Genomic DNA, 20,303 nt, shown 5'->3' with positions numbered 1-20,303 from the left:
CATCAAACACCTTTTCCACTAAAGCGGTTTTGAATCTGATAACAAAGTGTAGAAAGGTTTTGGAAGTCATGATTCAGCTTCAGTTAAAAGCATTATTTACTAAATACCTAATGTGAAGTCGCTCAGTCGTGTCCGACTCTTAGTGACCCCATGGACTGCAGCCTACCAGGCTCCTGGGATTTTCCAGGCAAGAGTACTGGAGTGGGTTGCCATTGCCTTCTCCTTACATATGTTGCTGCTGCTACTGCTAAGTCACTTCAGTCATGTCCAACTCTGTGCGACCCCATAGACTGCAGCCCACCAGGCTCCCCTGTCCCTGGGATTCTCCAGGCAAAAACACTGGAGTGGGTCGCCATTTCCTTCTCCAATGCATGAAAGTGAAAAGTGAAAGTGAAGTTGCTCAGTCGTGTCCGACTCTTAGCGACCCCATGGACCACAGCCTACCAGGCTCCTCCACCCATGGGATTTTCCAGGCAAGAGTACTGGAGTGGGTTGCCATTGCCTTCTCCTAAATACCTACTAAGTATCAGAAATTGCTTAGCACTCATATGAACTCCTGGAGAAGGCAATGGCACCCCACTCCAGTACTCTCGCCTGGAAAATCCCATGGACGGAGGAGCCTGGTAGGCTGCAGTCCATGGGGTCACGAAGAGTCGGACACTTACTGAGTGACTTCACTTTCACTTTCATGCATTGGAGAAGGAAATGGCAACCCATTCCAGTGTCTTGCCTAGAGAATCCCAGGAACGGCAGAGCCTGGTGGGCTGCTGTCTATGGGGGACTTAGCAGCAGCAGCAGCATATGAATTCCCTTGATCCTCTCAACAACACTGAAAGGCAAATGTTTATACACACACACACACACACACACACACACACACACACAGTATAGGACATGAGTTTGAGCAAACTCAGAGCAACAATGAAGGATAGGGAAGCCTGGAGTGCCTCGGTTCATGAGGTCTCAAAGAATCAGACAGACTGAGCAACTGAACAACAACACAGAGGAGCCTGGTGGGCTACAGCCCAGAGGGACACAAAGATTCAGACACGACTGAGTGAGCGCAGGCACGCACACACGCACACACATATGTATTTTTAAATGCCATCCATGAATATACACAGTATCGTACCCACAGAACAGTCTATAGCATTTAAGTCTTGAAATCAAGCTGAGAAACTAAATTCACAATTTTTAGATCCTTCAATGATTTAATGTTCTATGCCCTTAAGACTGTTAGACCTTAAGGCACCCAAGTCTGGTTATGTCCCAGTGACATAACTCATCTACTTTTGCAGATGAGAATACTAAGGGCCGGAGGTGGGGGGAGGGCACCAAATTTCATACTAGAAATAAAGCTGGGAGTCAAACCTAGATTGCCTATTTATGTCTAATGACCAGTTAACAAACATTAAATGTCATGTGCACTCAGTCCTCTTTAAAGGAATTGGGACTATAGCAGTAGACAAAGTAGATAAAAATCCCTGTCTTCCTGGACAATAAATGTGAAACTAAAGGAAGGTTCATGGTCTCCTCTAGGCTCGGCTCCACTGGGCCATCTGTTAACAAAATGATGTCTAGATCAACAGATGCAAATCCTGCCTGGTCTTGCCTATATAATGGGCCCCCAAATCAAGATCCTAAAAAATTAATGCTGTTAATATAAGAACAGATACATCACGATGAATTCTAATACTAATAAGAGCAAATAGGACAATTAAGGGTTGCCCAAGATTTGTTAATAGATTAAAAACCAGACTTCCAAATGAGTAAAAAGCACCGTGTGTTTCAAGAAGGGAGATAATTAGAATGGAAATAGAACACCAGACGTGACAGCAGACATCAGCAGAGACAAACAGGAGAAGAGAGTAAACAGCACTCCCCCACCACATCCGTCCGCCTTCCCACTGAGGACAGATCTGAAAGGATATCTGTGTTATCATGTCCAAGCAGCCCGAGAAGAGACTGAACAGCATTCAGCTCTACCAGAAGGTGGTACAGGTCTGGCATGGTGGCCACCACGTGCATCTCCTGAATGATGTCATTGAGGTCCAGCTCGGATTCCATAAACCTAGGAAGGGAAAACAAGACAGTGTCACTGCAGGGGAAGGGGTGCAATCAGTGGTGAGGAACAGACAGCAACATAATCCAGACAGAGACAATCTGTCAAAGCACCTTCAACAGACCAACCAAGAAGAATGCTCATCCAAACATCACAGTGTCACACAACTTCCCTGGGAAATCGATTTCCTCATTACAAAAATCAATTTTGGATTCAGACCTCGTTACAGGGTTCCCCTTACCTTTGCAGTCACAAGTTCCCTTTGAGAGGCTCTGAAAGCATTCTGCCGCATTCAGTGATCTATCTGCCCACCAGTTCTGTGGATTAGTTACCATTACTCCTTGGAATGGCAATTCACTTTGTTGCCCTGAAGGTAGGCATCTTGGTAATCCAAAAAGGACTTCTCTTTCCTGTCACTTCAGATCAAGGGCCAATTATCCCCTTACCCAAAGGAAAATACCGATTCTGCTACCATCCAGAAATACCTTCCCCTCCCCACCCCCTTTCCAATGAGCTGTTGAAGAGGAACATCCCAAAGTAAAGCAGGTAAAGTCTGGCATTCCATAACCCCATACCTTAAGTAGCATAATACTTCACTCACATTTCCACACCTGAACCTTTCAGCCAACCTACACCCCGGCACTAAGAAAGAACTGCTTTGCATTCACCCCTGCATGCCCTTCCCAAGTGTCTGACATTGAAGAAATGCCCACTAAGCTTTTGATGAGCAGGACAGGAAAGTTTGTTCTGAGAACACAATGCGGGATCCATGTAGAGCAACTGAACAATACCTGACTGAGGAATCAGTGGTTAAACAGACTGGAGCCAGACAGCCTGGCTCTGAACCTCACTTACCCACTTATTTAGCCTCTCTATGCCTCAGTTTCTTCATCTGTATAATAAATAGAATAATAAAGTTACCTATCTCACAGGCTACTGTAAAAAGTTAATGAACACACACACATAAAGCACTTTGAAAGTGTTTGCCGTGCAAAAAGCACAATATGTGTGCTCTCATTTCCATTACTACAATTATTATTTATAATATGTCTACCTTCCCTTCTAGGATGTAAGCTTCTTAAAAACAGGAATTATAAGAATGGATACATGTATATGTATGGCTGAGTCTCTTTGCTGTTCACCTGAAACCATCACAACATTGTTAATCAGCTATACTCCAATACAAAATAAAGAGTTTAATAAAAAATAAATACAACACACCAAATAAACCAGAAATTAGATCTTTTGTCTCTACATATCCACTGCTGCTGCTGCTGCTAAGTCACTTCAGTCGTGTCCGACTCTGTGTGACCCCATAGACGGCAGCCCACCAGGCTCCTCCATCCATGGGATTTTCCAGGCAGGAGTACTGGAGTGGGGTGCCATTGCCTTCTCCCTACATATCCACAGATGCCTGCTAAAGAAAAGGAACACAAGCAGGGATTCTTGAAGTCACTGACTCATCAACAATAGATACCGAGGAGCTGGGCAAACACTGTCTCTCCAGAACTTGGGAGATCGTGCAAGAACAAAATCTAGAGACTACCATTTTTAAAAACATGTCCATATTTTATACAATATCTTACCACTGTTTCTCTCCATTACTATTTTTAACCATAACATTTATATATATATATATATATATATATATTTTCTGATGATAAAACATTACTTTTCGTAAAAAACTGGGGAAAGATAAGCCCTCAAAAAGTAAACAGAGATCTTAAAAGTGACAAAAATAAAGAAAAGTAAACAGAAATCATCTATAACCTTATTAGCCAGAAATAACCACTGATAATACTCTGGTAAGTTTAAGTCATTGTTCTCAACTTTTGGCCTTCCCCCTACCCAAAAGTAGCCTACATAGTATATAGTTCTAAGTATGATTTTTGCTTATTGTTGTCAGCAGAGGCTGAACAATTTCTCTTATCGTTAAACATTCCACAACAGGAAAAGTCAGTGTCCAGCACACCTCCCAGTCCTTCTTCTCCCAGGGCAAAATTCCACACTGAGCACAGCATCGCCCCTGCGGAGCCCAGACAAGACTTCAGAATCCTTCTCAACACAGCGTTTCAGTGACAACAAATGATATTAAGATACATGTGTTCATATTTTTGTGTTAAGATAACTCCCAGGAAGGAAAAGTACCAAGTCAAAGAGTATGCATAACTTAACAGGTTTTGATATATCCTGCCAGAAAGGTACCAACAGTGTATAAGTTTATTTCCCCTCATCCTGTTCAAAACAAAGTATTATCTATTTAAAATCTCCAATTTGAGATGGGAAATGCAGCTTTTTAAAATTTTGCATTTCTGATACCACAATGGTTAAAATTCAATTGCTGTTTACTAGCTATCTGTATTTCTTCTTTGCCCATTTTTCTATCAGGGTGTTCATCTTATTTATTGATTTATAAGTACTCTATATATTAAAGAAATTAATCTCTGTCACACATTGAAAAAAAAAAAAAAACAGAGAAAAATATTTGCCCTTTACTTTGTACATTGTGCTTTTTGATACAAAGGTTTTTAATTAGGGAAGTTTTTGCCTCACGAATTCTATTTTACATGTATTCTGAGCAAGGTTTTCTCTATGCTAAGATCAGATATATTTTATGGTGTGCTTTTATGTTTATACATTTTTAAATGTTTAAGAGTAATAAAACTAAGATTTATTTCAGAGTATAATATAGGACAAAGATCTAACTTTATTTCCGCAAATGTCTGGCCCATTGCCCCAGTACCATAATCTATCTTTTATCCACAGATTTGAAGAAATGCCACCTCTATCATACACTAAATTTTAATGCATACTCTAATCTGTTTATGGGCTTTTCACTCCATTTCATTGATTTGTCTGCAAATTCCTGAGCCAGGACCACACTTTCCATAGTGTTACAGTATATTTTATGTCTGTTACTGCAAAACACTCCCATACTAGCCTTCTTTTTAAATGCTCCCTGTCTGTTCTCAATTGTTTATTATTCCAAGTAAATTTTAAAATTATTTTTGTCAAGGTCCCCCGATACCACTTTTTCTAAAAAAGTCTCCTTCCACAGTGCTTACAAACAGATTACCTTTTAAATCACTAGCTCCCCATCACTTCAAGTGTGGAAGCCAAATCAGAATCATGACTTGGAAGAGCTGGTGCAGAATTCAAATATTCTATGGGGCAGTAGATCTATATAATCTTTGAATCTAATGGGCTCAGCAAACCTCTAAGGCTTCTTTGCCTTATGTGGGTAATTAAAAAAAAAAATCTGATTTCTTGAGACTAACTTGACAAAAGATTTTTACAGCTCACCGGGAAGAATTAGCAAGGGAGACTGGGCAGCAACTAGTAATAAACAAATCATGCTGGATACAAGGAAGCGATCGGGGGACTTGAGTGATAATCAATGAATGAATGTCAGCCTGGAGAGAGGCTGCTGGTGGTACCCTTCAGGGCTCCATCCTTAAGTCTGTTTAAGTATTTTACTGTTATTTTTTGACCCACGACTCAGGTGAAGATACATAAAAGGCAAACTTAACAAATGTCATATAACACAAAGCTTATAGTGAACACAGCAGCTGACAGAATCAATTCAGAAAGTTCCTGACAGGCAATGATGACAGGCCAAATCTAACAGGAGGAAAATTACCTAGGATCCACATGGAGAATAATGCACTGAACCAAAAAGGCAAGAATACATGGATCAGGAAAGACAGTATAATAAGTGGAAAAAAGTGAAAGTCACTCAGTCGTGTCGACTCTTTGCAATCCCATGGATTGTAGTCCACCAGGCTCCTCTGTCGATAGTAAGTGGACATGTGTGGAAAGGACTTGATGATTTTAAGTCAACAGTAATCATAATACAAATCAGACCATGAGACAGCTCTGCCAGGACACAGACTGCTTCTCAGTCCTCTCTGGACACCTAGCACTGGACACACTCCCTGTCCATTGCAGAAATTCCAAAGGTGCCTGTCAAAGGGAGAAGTGGAAAACTGCTGCCTCAAATGCTACCGTGGTTTTAGGCTGCTTAAAAGAAGACAATAAGATAAGAGTAATGCTGACTATATGGCCTAAAAGTTTGTAACATCTGTTATGGGAATCTACTTTGTGAGGGATGAAAGTGAAAGTGAAAGTCGCTCAGTCATGTCCAACTCTTTGCGACCCCATGGACTACACACAGTCCATGGACTTCTCCAGGCCAGAATACTGGAGTGGAGTTATGGAAACTAAATAACTTGGGGAAGCAACTGAAATCATAAGGAGTCTAACTACCCTCTTCCATGAGGATCTGTTGAAATTCTTTTTCATTCTGAGTTGAAATCTAAAGAGTCAGAGCTGTCAAATGATGAAATAGGTTTCTTTGGAAAGTTATACCCTTGTCACTGGGGGTAATTAATAAAGGGTGATATTTTTAAAAATCAATAATTAGAAGGGAGAAATAGACTTGTACTTTCCAGTCCCTTCCAACTTTGAAATTCCTCTTTCACATATGCAATCCTAACCAAGTATCTTTAAGTTTAGAAACTCAGAAAATTATCAAAACAAAATAAAACCAGCAGAAAGTCAACTGTGAGCAGGGATATAGCATAAAAATACCACTGGGGTCCCATGTTACAAGAGTAGCGTGATATGGTGAGAAATGCCTGGACTTGGGAATGAGATTGACCTGGGTCACATCCAGCCTGTGTAACCATTAGCAGTTTGTTACTAAGTATTTATGGGCACATACTAGGTGTCCATATAACAGATAACAATCCCAGTTTGCTGTCCTCACTGAACTACCCTAGCACAAATATAAATAATCTATTGCAGCCAATTAGTAGCAAGAATATCCAGCACTGCCCAAGAAAACTGCCCCTGGAACACAGAGCACCAGACTCCAACCTTGTCAAGGGAGACAGAATATTAACTAACCTACTTCTAAAACTCAACTTCCTTCATCTTTCTCTCTGAATTAAAGTGAGGATTAAAAGAGATAAAAAGAAGTTCCTAACAATTGTTGGTAGATAGCAGGCAATCAATGAATCTAGATTCCATCAAGTTTGCTATGCTATAACAAAGAAAATTCTCTTTTTGCTGACAGAAGTACAAGCTGACTCATTTTTAAGCACACGCTACACTGTTTGCAGACGGCTGTCTAGGGATTAGGCATACCTTCAGCAACAGATGACTCACAGCTGGGGGAGAGGATCAAGTTAGAGGTCAATGGGAAAGCAATAGAGCAACATATTAAAACAGTACCCCAGGCTGAGATGGGGTCACTGATTCCATCTGGTATGACGGAGAATATTCCGCTAGCCTGCTCATGCACATTTGCTTCGTATCAGCAGGATGCCCTCCTTCAACCACAAAAGTGAATTTTAGCAAGTGACCAGCAGTGTTCAAAAGCACTATAAAAGCACCAGAAACCAGTACATGCTCCTGCAATCACAAAACCAGCTATAAGTGCACAGAGAACATGGTGCTTTCTTCACTTGCTTAAAAGCATGGTCCTGAGATTGAAGGGTCAGCGTAGGTGGTGGCTGGGGATCCTTTCAGGGGTCTATAACATCAAAACTATTTTTAGACTAACTCCAAAACATTATTTGCTTCTTTTACTCTCTTTCTCTCGGGAGTATACAGTGGAGTTTTTCAGAGGACTATACAACGTGTGATGCTACCACTGCTCTAATGGCTAATGATATGTGTGCTTGAATATTCTAGAATCTTCTAAGATAAGCACTTTGGGGTACTCAACAATTTATGCGTACAAAAGATGCCTGAGACTAAAAAATTTGAGGGCCACTGAACTAAATAATTCTGCCCCTGCAAAAATGAAGAGAAAAACTACTACAGGACTTACTGGGGAAATAGCACACTCCACTCTATGTGCTGTTTGGGAGAAAGATCACACAGTGCAGAGCAGAGGCTGCATAAGGAGAATTGTCAATTGAATCTGAAACGCAGCCAAATGAAGAGAGGCATTTTTCGGTATGCAATCAAAATGACAATTGCATATATGGGAAAATAAATTTGAATGTTTCTGATCTCAACCGGAAAGTTTCATTCAAATATGCTCTAGCAATTTTCATCTTAATTGCACCTCGCTGGTCTAGAGAATTATAAAAGACCCTGCACCAGTAAGAATTCAAGAACTCAAGGTTAAAACACAATGTAGTTTCCTGACTGCTTTTGGACATAAAAAAAAATGTTCTTTATGCATGATTTCAATTTGCAAATGTTCAGATTTAAAAACTAAAATAGTATATATATTGTCTGAATGACAAACACTGTTGATATTTTTAAATAAAATAACATTTCCTTAAAACCACTTCATGAATTGTAACAATGAATTCATGTAGTACCTACGACGTAGATGGTGAACAAAAGCTGCAGAAACCCACTGCTTTAAAGTATACCCACCAAATGGGCAAAGGCAATACTGGCATTTCAATAAGTAAACTGAGTTTCTTAAATTTCCAGTGTCATCCATCTATGGCATAGCTGCCTCATAATGTAGCCTGAAGTTCCAAGAAATGGGGATATAGTAAACATGACGTCAACTACGTAAGACCTCTCACGCGTACTGAGTACCTACAGTATGGCAGGCACTGTGCTAGGTACTACAGAGACAAGCAACACACAGTCCACCGAAAAGGAGCACAGAGTTGAATGCAGAAAAACCACTGAGTAAAGAAACAACAATAAAACAAATGGCACAGATGTTAAGGCAGATCAAATTCATTATGGGCAAGAATGCAGGGAAAGAGACCTGCTGATGGAAGAACTAAAGGAGACAGTGGAGAATTTGGCAGTAGCTATCACCCACGTGGCTCAGTGGTAACGAATTTGCCTGCCGTGCTGGAAATGCAGGAGATGCGGGTGTGATCCCCAGGTTGGGAAGAACCCCTGGAGGAGGAAATGTCTCTGGTCTTCTTGCCTGGAGAATCCCATGGAGAGAGCCTGGCGGGCTACAGTCCATGGCGTCACAAAGAGTTAGACACGACTGAGCACGCATGCACGCATCAAAGTTTAAAATGTTCATGCTTTCAATCTGGGAATTCAGTATTTAGATATGTATCCTAGAGAAACATATGGATACCAAGACAAATGTACATACAGGTTCGCTACAGTATTACTCATAAAAGTCAGTATTACAAATAACATTGTAAATCAACTATGCTTCAATAAAAAAGGGAGACTAAAAAAATAACCAAATGTCCATCTAGAAAAACGTAACAAATAAATCATGGTTATCTCCAAACTACAAAGTACTATGCAAACAGCCACAAAGCATAAGGTAAATACGCATATAGTAACATTGAAAGATACTCTGTTTCATGACCAAAAAGTAAAGGTGCAAGATAAGTACAGTATGACTTAGGTGGGAAAAAAATTTTGCATACCTATATATATATATGTAAATCAGTGTACAGAAAATAATGAAAAAGGATACTCACAGAAGTGTTCACAGGTGCTATCTCTAAGTAGGGGAATGGAAAGGGGGTCAGTGCAGGGAAAGAAAGCTTCCATTTTTCACATTTTTCATTCTACTTATGCACTGTTGGTATTTTTTATGACGACAGTCTATTTGCGTATTACTTATATAACCAAACACACACACATGCGGAATGACAAGTACAATTACTGCTGTATGGTAGTGGTGGTGGTGCTCAGCTGCTCAGTCGTATCCGACTCTTTGTGACCTTAGAGACTGTAGCCTGTTGTCCATGGATTTTTCCAGGCAAGAATACTGGAGTGGGTTGCCATTCCTCCTCCAGGGGATCTTCCCAATCCAGGGATCGAATCTGCATCTCTTGCATCTTCTGCATTGGCAGGTGGATTTTTTACCACGGAGCCATCAGGGAAGCTCATGTCATTCGGTGGAGGTCAGTGCAAAACCTGACGGGACTCTGGCGCTGGGAAAGCCGAGCTCTGATCCAGCCACTCCTACCATCAAAGGGGGCTGTGGCCTGAGGTCCAGTAACCAGGTTCTCCTCTCTCCACCTCCTCATCTACCATACAGACAGAATGCAGTGGACACCAGCCTTTCCAGGTTGACGTGAGGATAGAAGGCCCTCTGATACCCCTGTGCCTCTGTTCCTGCTGGTCACACTGCCTGGCGTGCCTTTCCCTGTTCTTTTCGACCTAACTAAAATCAAAATCAGCTCAAATACCACTTCTGCTGTGAAGCTCTCAATAAGCTCCAACTATTCACTGCTTCTTCCTCTTGTATTTCTTTTAAAGTATACTTTGTTCTACCATGTATTTACAGTCAGTCTCCCTAGTAATTTTGTTTGTCCATTTGTTTTTAAACCGTTTATTTTATATTGGAGTGGAATACCAGACCACCTGACCTGCCTCTTGAGAAACCTGTATGCAGGTCAGGAAGCAACAGTTAGAACTGGACATGAAACAACAGACTGGTTCCAAATAGGAAAAGGAGTACGTCAAGGCTGTATATTGTCACCCTGCTTATTTAACTTATATGCAGAGAAGGTGATGGCACCCCACTCCAGTACTCTTGCCTGGAAAATCCCATGGACGGAGGAGCCTGGTAGGCTGCTGTCTGTGGGGTCACACAGAGTCGGACAAAACTGAAGTGACTTAGCAGCAGCAGCAGCAGCAGCAGCAGAGTACATCATGAGAAACGCTGGGCTGGAAGAAGCACAAGCTGGAATCAAGATTGCTGGGAGAAATATCAATAACCTCAGATATGCAGATGACACCACCCTTATGGCAGAAAGTGAAGAGGAACTAAAAAGCCTCTTGATGAATGTGAAAGTGGAGAGTGAAAAAGTTGGCTTAAAGCTCAACATTCAGAAAACGAAGATCATGGCATCTGGTCCCATCACTTCATGGGAAATAGATAGGGAAAGAGTGGAAACAGTGTCAGACTTTATTTTTCTGGGCTCCAAAATCATTGCAGATGGTGATTGCAGCCATGAAATTAAAAGACACTCCTTGGAAGGAAAGTTATGACCAACCTAGATAGCATATTCAAAAGCAGAGATATTACTTTGCCAACAAAGGTCTGTCTAGTCAAGGCTATGGTTTTTCCTGTGGTCATGTATGGATATGAGAGTTGAACTGTGAAGAAAGCTGAGTGCCAAAGAATTGATGCTTTTGAACTGTGGTGTTGGAGAAGACTCTTGAGAGTCCCTTGGACTGCAAGGAGATCCAACCAGTTCATCCTAAAGGAGACCAGTCCTGGGTGTTCATTGGAAGGACTGATGCTGAGGCTGAAACTCCAATCCTTTGGCCACCTCATGAGAAGAGCTGACTCATTGGAAAAGACTCTGATGCTGGGAGGGACTGGGGCAGGAGGAGAAGGGGACAACAGAGGATGAGATGGCTGGATGGCATCACCGACTCGATGCACATGAATTTGGGTGAACTCTGGGAGTTGGTGATGGACAGGGAGGCCTGGCGTGCTGCGATTCATGGGGTTGCAGAGTCGGACACGATTGAGCGACTGAACTGAACTGAACTGATAGCCAATTAACAATGTTGTAACAGATTCAAGGGGACAGCAAAGGGACTCAGCCATATATACACATGAATCCATTCTCCCCAATCTCTCCTCCCATTCAGGCTGCCACATAACATTGAGCAGAGTTCTTTGTCCCCTAGTAACCTTTAAACTTGAGTGCAAAGACTGTACTATTCAACTCCTCATTGCCTAGGGACAATATTAAGATTCATTAAAAGTGTATGTCTTGGAAGGGAGGAAGGGAGAGAAAGAGAGATTTAGGACATTAAAATCTGTATAAATACGAAAATCTACTTAGGATTCAAAACCGATTGAAAGCTATCAGAGTCTTCATAACAGCACTTCCTAGTGCACTGAGGAGCAATCAGATAACCATCAGTTCATGAGCACTTACTACACACCGGACACTGAGCTAAACCCTTGCCATTATTCTCATTTATTTCTCACAACAACCCTGTGGAGGAGGTACTATTTCTTTATACAGATGAGACACCTGGGGCTAAGAAAGAAGACCTGATTTGCTGAAGGTCATGTGGGAGTCACACCCATATCTGTCTAACCCCAAAGCCTTTGACATTTTCTCGGTAGTAAAGCTATCGCTAGTGGCAGCCATGGTTAGTTTTCTAGGGGCCTGGAAGAGAAATGCAAAAAAGAGTAAACAGATCCTAGGGTGGCATCTGGGAACCTGGCTTTTGAAACAGTTCCTAGGAGATAAGGTTTGCTTTACCCATCTGGGGCACTGAACATCTGCTTTCCGTCTGTGAGTCTGCAATTTTAGTAGTTGTTGCTGGCAGAGAATGCCATGGTCTGTCTTCAATAAATATCCTGGTCTCAGTCTCAAATGGGCTTCCCTAATAGAAACAGGGCACACGCGATGAGGTATTGCATTGCTGGAAGAAGGAGCCTGTCTGCTGACCCCTCCCAGGGGGCGGGAGAAAACACAGGAAGCCTGTTTGTGAATGTCTCCAAACTGCCTGATGTGTCTTTTCCCCTTGCTGATCCTACTGTGTACCCGAGTACCACTGATTCTGAGTCCCGAGAGAACTTCTAGTGATTTCCCAAACATGTGAGTCATCCTGGGACTCCCGACCCAAAGCACAGAAACCAAAGCAGACAAAACACACAAAGAGCAAAACAAAAACCAGCAACAAAGCATCTCAGAGGAGAAGGGGCAAAAAACAGCAAAACGAGCCTTACTTCTCTGGGTTGTCTGGAAACTTGATCCGCAACTCTTGGTTTTTGTATGACCTTTTCTCAAATGTCAGGATCATTTTCTTCACTGAGCTTTCATCCAATGGTTCTTCCTGGTGTAAAGAGACAACAATTCAGTCCAAAGGGATTGTTTCTTATTCACTAATCACTACTTCCTTCCCATGGCTTTTACTATGCCACTCTGCCACTCACCTTTCTGGATTAAGTGTACAATACACACATACTCCCCTCCACCCCCTATTAGAATGAGGGTTAAGAGTCTACATCATGTGCTACTTAGTATCATTACCCTGTGTGTCTCACATTTAGCCCAGGAAGTTCAGCTTAAGGTGTTAAAGATTCACTCATTCAACAAATACTTGAGTATACTGTATGGCATTGGAGTAAGCAACAGTAGTAAATGAATATTATATAATATTTATCTCGTCCTTCTCTTCTTTCATACAGATAAGATAACCTTCAGAGTTTTAAAAGAACTTGTTCAAGGTCAAACCCTGAGTCAGTGACAGTGGCCCTCAATCTTCTCCCCACACCAGGGGTCAGGAAATTGTGGTCCACATGTCAAATTCAACTTAGAGCCTATTTTTGTATGCCCGCCCGCAACGTGGGAGACCTGGGTTCAATCCCTGGGTTGGGAAGATCCCCTGGAGGAGGAAATGGCAGCCCCCTCCAGTATTCTTGCCTGGAGAATCCCCATGGAAAGAGGAGCCTGATGGGCTATAGTTCACTGTGTCACAAAGAGTCAGTCATGACTGAGTGACTAAGCACACACACACACACACACAAGATAAGAATGGTTATTAAGCAGCAACAGTCACTGCTTTGTGTTTCTTATACATTACATTTCTTATACATTACTGTATCTAGCCCATCCTAGCTGCTGAGAAGGGAATCAAACAGGGACCTGGAATCCTGATACAGCAACAAGAATTTAGTAATCTCGCTCAGAGTAAGCATAAAAAACACCCCAGCAGGCCACATCGTTTTCTCACTTCTCATATACTGGAATAATACCTACAAAGGTAAATAAAATGAGTTTTTGAAAACAGAATCATTTCCTCCAAAAAAAAAAAAATCTACACTAAAATTTCAGAAATGCTTTTTCTTCAGTTTATTTCCCAGTTTAATCTGCTGCAGTTCACTCTGCCTCTCCAACACTCTCCCAACTCCTAGCTTCACAGCTTGATAGTCCCTGACCATAACTCACACCGAATGCCATTAAGAGAACCAGAAATAGATCCTTTTGGAAAGCACTGAATCATCTCATAATTCTTTTAAGTTCCCAAAAATGTTAGCTATTATTTTATTAAATTTAGATTCTGACATATTGAGTTTTAAATGGGAGATACCTGTAACATTCATTTGTGCATGACACATTTCTTAGATTTTTAATCAATGACTCCTGGACCCAGAGGGACTCTGTTGGAACCACCCACAACCTGCTTCCCAGTGTCTATGGCTTTACAGAGAAGTTCCCTGACTTGGTAAAAACTGAAGTCAGTGCTCTGGCCCAGTCAGGACTCAGAGCTGTAGCTTCACTACTTACTACTCACGTAGCAATGTCACTTTGCTGAATGTATTATCTTCAAACCCTCACCAAGTCTCATTGATTCTACCTCATATGTGAGTCCATCCACTTGCATTTTGAATAAAATTCCATATTGTTCACACGACCTATATAAGGATGGTCTGGCAGGATCTGGCCCAGTAATCTCCCCAACCCCCAATCCCCATTGGTGGCCCGTGTCCACTTGTTCACTGTTGACTCTCCAGCACCCAGGACAGGGCCTGGCATACAGGAGGCATCCAGTGAAGATCTGCTGAAGGAAGGAAGGAAGGTAAGCAGAGAGGGGAAAACTATCACCTTTATCTTTCAAGGTCATAGAGATGACCTAAAGACATGAAGCACATAAATCTGTTTCATAAACTACATGACACTATACTAATGTAAGCTATTATTGTAACTCGTTGTAGCTTGGTTAGTCGCTAAGTCATGTCTGACTCTTTTGTGACCCCATGGACTGTAGCCCGCCAGGTTCCTCTATCCCTGGGATTTCCCAAGCAAGAATACTGGAGTGGGTTGCCATTTCCATCTCCAGGGGATCTTCTTGACCCAGGGATCAAACCTGTGTCACCTGCTTTGCAGGTGAATTCTTTATCAGTGAGAGACCTGGGAGGCCCTTATTGTAACACTTAGCATGAGTGTTAATGTACCCAACTTATCACTGGGATTTAACTAAAAAATAATTTAAATTTCTAGGAAAGGGTTAAATCACTTTTAAGCAACTTCAATACCCACGGCTCTTCTTTCCCTTAGCTAACATCCTGCCCACCCTGTAGAAGAAAACTTTATTAGTGTTAATAATACAGCTCTCACAGGATTCCCAAAGTCTTAGCCTCTCCAGGGTTTGGCCTTCCCTCCTTTAATCTGTCTCCAACACTGGGGGAAAACTGAATTATCAGTCTTAGTCATCGGCCACAGCAGTATCTCCAATAGCTCAATGTCAGAAACCAGAGGGAGATTTCAGAAAGATGAATGCTGGTGATGTAGCACAAAAAGGACAATCATATTTTACAAGTTCACGTGACTTTACAGGGGTAAACATCACTTGTTTTTCATCAGATGGGACTTTGGTGGCAGAGAGAAAATAACTCCTGGACTTGTAGCCCTCCATGTGTCATTTTTACAAAGCGATCTCTCTTTCCCTGTCCCTTCCCGGAAGGGCTGGTCCCACACTGCATTTCTGTCTCCCAGGCTAGAAACCATTTACCCATGACAGCTACTAGCCTAATCCCCCAGTACCAGCAGTGCCCGACACGGGAATTATACCTGCCAATTAACTGCTGCTGCAGGGCTAACAGATTGAGCAGAAGCTAGTGAGGAGGGAGGGCGAGAGGGAAAATGTGCTACACACACTGTTTGTCTAAGGCTGGCAGGACTGCTGTCCTCAGAGAGGAGATTCAGGACTGTCTCCCACCACAGATTTCCAAAGTGTCACCACCTTTTAGGGGCAGACCCCTAAATTAGCACTGGTAGAAATCCTAATGAGGAGAGGGCTACTGTCATAACACAGTAAGGACCTTTTTCAGAATATGAATCAATTTTTTTTTTCCTTCTCAGATTCACACTCCAGCTTCATTTTTTAAAATCCAAACTTAGCATCATGTCTTTGAGGGAACCAAAAAACAGCTGGCTCTTAAGAATCTATTTCCATAATTCATATTGAACAAAATGCCAGGGTGAAATAATATACAAGTTAACACTTCAAGATTTCAAAAGACACAAAGGCAAGGTCATTTGATTTTTAATCGCTGATATTTTACCTCTATTCTTTTCAGCTTCATTCATTTATTCATTCAATAAATATTGGTTAAGGGCTTACACCAAGAGCTAGGCATTGCTTGGAATGCTAGAGATACAGCTGTGAACAAAACCCAGCCCGTCCCCATTTTCAGAGGAGATTGGGGAGAGGACAACAAATGAGTAAAATAACAAATAGGAAGACAGTATGTAAAATAAAGTGGTAAGAGAGTAAGAGAATGATTACTCTCAAGAGGGCACAGAAGGGAGAAGGTTCAGAGGCAGCAGTGAGTGCAAAGGCCCGGAGGCCACCTGAGGAACAGCAGATAGAAAGGCTTGGCCAGCTCTTTCCCTAAACAGCATTTTTTCAATCACATATAAACACCCAATCCCTTACCTCCTCCTGTAATTTCTTCAACTTTGTTGCTTTGGTAAGGCTGTTTTAACTGCCTGAAAGGCCCTTCTTCCACTCGTTTGATAAAATTCTATTCCTCTTTCAAAGACTATTGACTGTGCTTAAAAATGAGTGCCATCTATGTGCCCTCAGTATGGGCTAGGAAACCACCGTGATCCTCCTCGGTCCATACCAACAGCCCCACAGTTCAGTGCTTGGGCCTCAGTTATAATATATAATCCAGAATAATTTAAAAACTCTATCTGTAATGTTCTTCACACTTTGCAAAATGCCTTCCAAACTCCACTTAACCTTCATACCAACACTGTGAAACCAAATATTCTTAACCCCATTTTACAGATTAAGCTGGGAAGCTCAGAGAAACTAAGCATTTAATCCCAAATCACCCTCTACAGACACTGCATCAAGGCTGAGCATCTCAGCCCCCAGCCCATCTCTGCCACCTTACCTCTTCCTCTTCCTCCTCACCCTCTCTGTCGATAATTTGAAGCAGCCGTTTTTTGTCATCATCTGCTTCTTCCACCACAGTCATCTCCTCCTCCCGATAGCGGCCACGCTCTCGAGTACCAGCTTGTCTCCGACGCATCTTCAGCTCTTCCTCTTCGTCATCCCGGGGACGTTTTGTGCCCCTGTTGGGCTAAGAAAGACAAAAAAGAAACACAGGATTTTAGAGCTGGAAAATATGTAGAAGGGAGTACACACCAAATATTCCAAAAGTGTTCAAAAATTCCACAACCGAAAAGCACCATAGCACACAATTTCTACCACAAAATGAAGTAAAGCTCTAAGTCATTATTTTTCAAGCCCTTAGTAATTCTATACATACAGGGTTACAGTCACCTACAAGATGCTGCTGCTGCTAAGTCGCTTCAGTCATGTTCGACTCTGTGTAACCCCATAGACGGAAGCCCACCAGGCTTCCCCGTCCTTGGGATTCTCCAGGCAAGAACACTGGAGTAGGTTGCCATTTCCTTCTCCAACGCATGAAAGTGAAAAGTGAAAGTGAAGTCACTCAGTCATGTCTGACTCTTAGCGACCCCATGGACTGCAGCCCACCAGGCTCCTCCGTCCATGGGATTTTCCAGGCAAGAGTACTGGAGTGGGGTGCCATTGCCTTCTCCGACCTACAAGATAGTTGGCTTTTATTTGTTAAAGAATTTTTTCAAGACACAAACGTCAGCCCTTCACAAAAGTTCTCGTTTATACAGAAACCACAGGGAACAAAGTCACTTTGAGGATTAGGATTCAGTCGCCAACATCAATCCCTTAGCACATGGTTTTAATTCAGGTCTGAGACAGATTATAGTCACTCACAAGCAGCTCAAACGAAGAATACTACATATATAACTTCCAAGGGTCCACAACACTTTAAATTCCTACTTTACAGGCAAGTATAGTAAGGCCAAAGGTCAATGATTACCCACGGTCACAAAACAGCAGTTTTTACAACTGCTTGACATTCAATCGGAATAAAACAGGGCACTTCGGAAATGGGCTTCAGAACTGAGGGTAATCTTTCTCCTCAGCACTCTACAGCCCTGCAGTAGACACCCAACAGCCCGATGCCTCCATTCAGCTCCAAGTGCTACTGTACAACTTCAGGCACCTCATTTAATGTCTCTAAGCTTTAGTTTTCTCATCTGAAAATGGAGATTACAACCCTTTTCTCCCTGTGTAGTTAAAAAAAAAAATGTTTGTGTATCTGAACCATTTTTTTCAGCTTTATTGAGATATAACTGACATTATGTCAGTTAATATAAACTGACATTAAAAACTTAATCACTGTGCAAGTTTAAAGTGTACAAAGTGTACACATGACAACATGATGTGATTCACACACATATTGTGAATAATACCACAATAAGGTGAGTTAACAACTGTATCACCTCACATAATTACATTTTCCCCCCACCCCCGATGGCAAGGACATTTAAGATCTTAGTAACTTTCAAGTACTAATACAGTATTATTAACTATAATCACTCTGTTATACATTAGATTCCCAGAACTTATTTATCTCATAACTGGAAGTTTGTACCAAATGGCTGCAAACATTAGTGAAAGAATTCTAAATTATTCATATAACAGTACTAGACAAATTAAAATTATTTTTATTGTTTAGTTTCTAAGTCATGTAAGACTCTCTTGAGACCCCATGGACTGTAGCCTGCCAGGCTCCTCTGTCCAGGGGACTTCCCAGGCAAGAATACTGGACCGGGTTGCCATTTCCTTCTCCCGGAGATCTTCCCAACCCAGGGATCGAACCCACGTCTCCTGCTTAGCAGGTGGATTCTTTACCACTGAGCCACCTGGGAAGCATATAAAATTATTTCTGTGAGTTAATTCATCAAATGATTGTGTCTTCCCCAACACAAAACACTTAAGAGTGTTAGACTCTTCAATGAGCTTTTCTTTATCTGTGATACTAACTGCACACACCAAAAGTGTGCTGGGTGCAATGTGGTATGTTATTAGCAAAGTGAGGAAAACGCTGCATTCACTGCCATCCTGCTAAGTTGTTTGGTGATAACAGACAAATTTCTCTTCTACATGTTACACATCTCCTCTTGTGACTTATAAGCCACACTGTTACTGAACTCCTCCACCCCAGTGGTGCAAAGTCTTTCCCCTCTATACTCAAGTACCCTGCTGGGCCCACATACCAGGTGCTTCAGTAAGTCTCAGCATACGACACAGCTTAGAAAACTCACATTAGACAATTTGGTTTGTGGGATACCACCTGCTATTTTTCGCTCTGCTCCTGAGTCTCCCTGGGATAGATTATAATTTCATATGATCACACTCTATTTCCATAAATATAAAAATTACCAAAATTGCTGCCATTATTACCTGTCGACATTTTAAAAAGGAGAAGAAAAAGGAAATCAACATGGCAGTAACCACAGAGCACAAGGAAAAGGAGGTGGTGGTTTTCATGTGAGAAGGAGAAGGAGGTAGTTAGCTCTGAAAGGAGGGCAGGCTCTAAACTGGAAATCTGCAGCTCCCCAGCAGGTAAGGAACTTCAGCCCTCCCGGGAGCACTAATTCTTTCGGGCTCATAAAATAAGCCCTGCTGTGGTTCTGATTAGCGTGAGCCTATTGCAGCAGCCAAGTCAAAGCATGAACTCCATAGTTCTCCACGGAGAGGAGATTTCTGGATTGTTTATCTCAGAGCAGAGAGCAAAGGCAGCGGACCACAGTTAAAGGGGAAAGCTAAATCCAGCCACAGTTAAAAAATGCAAAAAAAAGAATACTTGCAATGGCTCTTTTGCACATCTTCTAATCCACTTCTGTGAAACAAACGTTTCAGAGGTCAGGGAGGAGTTTCATTTTTACCACTGATAATAATAATTTCCAGTGAAATAGCACTTTCCTTCTGCAGAGCTTAAAGCGCTCCTTTTCATCTTCACCCCATCTCTGGGGACGAGAAGTAATTAACAGTTCCATTTTATAAGCAGGGAGACAGGATGCCTGAGATCCTTTAATAAACTCTTGTAACAACAACCTGGCGCCTTCTAAAAGTTGAAACTGATCTCTGGCTAGTTTGCCAATTTCCATGATTCCAGAACCCTGATTGAGACAGATTTGAGGGACTTTCAGGCGAGAACAAATACCCATGAACCTAAGTCATACAAGACCTCGGCCAAGTTAAAATAGTATTTGCTAGGCCATTCATTCAACAAATAACTTATTAAAGAACTCCAAAGCTTGAAGGATCCTCGAGTCATCAGCCTGGCCTAGTACCGGTCCCAGGCTTCCATTAGGGTAATGTCTAAATGGGGACCTGGGATAGACTGTGAGAATGGATTTTAGAGACAAGAATAGCTTTGCTAATCTTCATGAAGAGT

The 20,303-nt window shown here is 41.9% G+C and overlaps 1 protein-coding gene across 1 annotated transcript in view; it reads right to left on the bottom strand.

Moving 5' to 3' along the window:
- CTNNBL1 (catenin beta like 1) overlaps nt 1-20,303 on the bottom strand; it is a 166,823-nt gene that overhangs the window by 115,867 nt on the left and 30,653 nt on the right. The window contains 3 exon segments of the mRNA NM_174637.4: nt 1,932-2,071; nt 12,726-12,832; nt 16,905-17,093. Of these exon segments, the coding sequence (NP_777062.2) occupies nt 1,932-2,071; nt 12,726-12,832; nt 16,905-17,093 (436 nt within the window).

This window comes from Bos taurus, chromosome 13, assembly GCF_002263795.3.
Source record: "Bos taurus isolate L1 Dominette 01449 registration number 42190680 breed Hereford chromosome 13, ARS-UCD2.0, whole genome shotgun sequence".
NCBI lineage: Eukaryota > Metazoa > Chordata > Mammalia > Artiodactyla > Bovidae > Bos > Bos taurus.
This window is presented reverse-complemented; position numbering and strand designations above follow the sequence as displayed.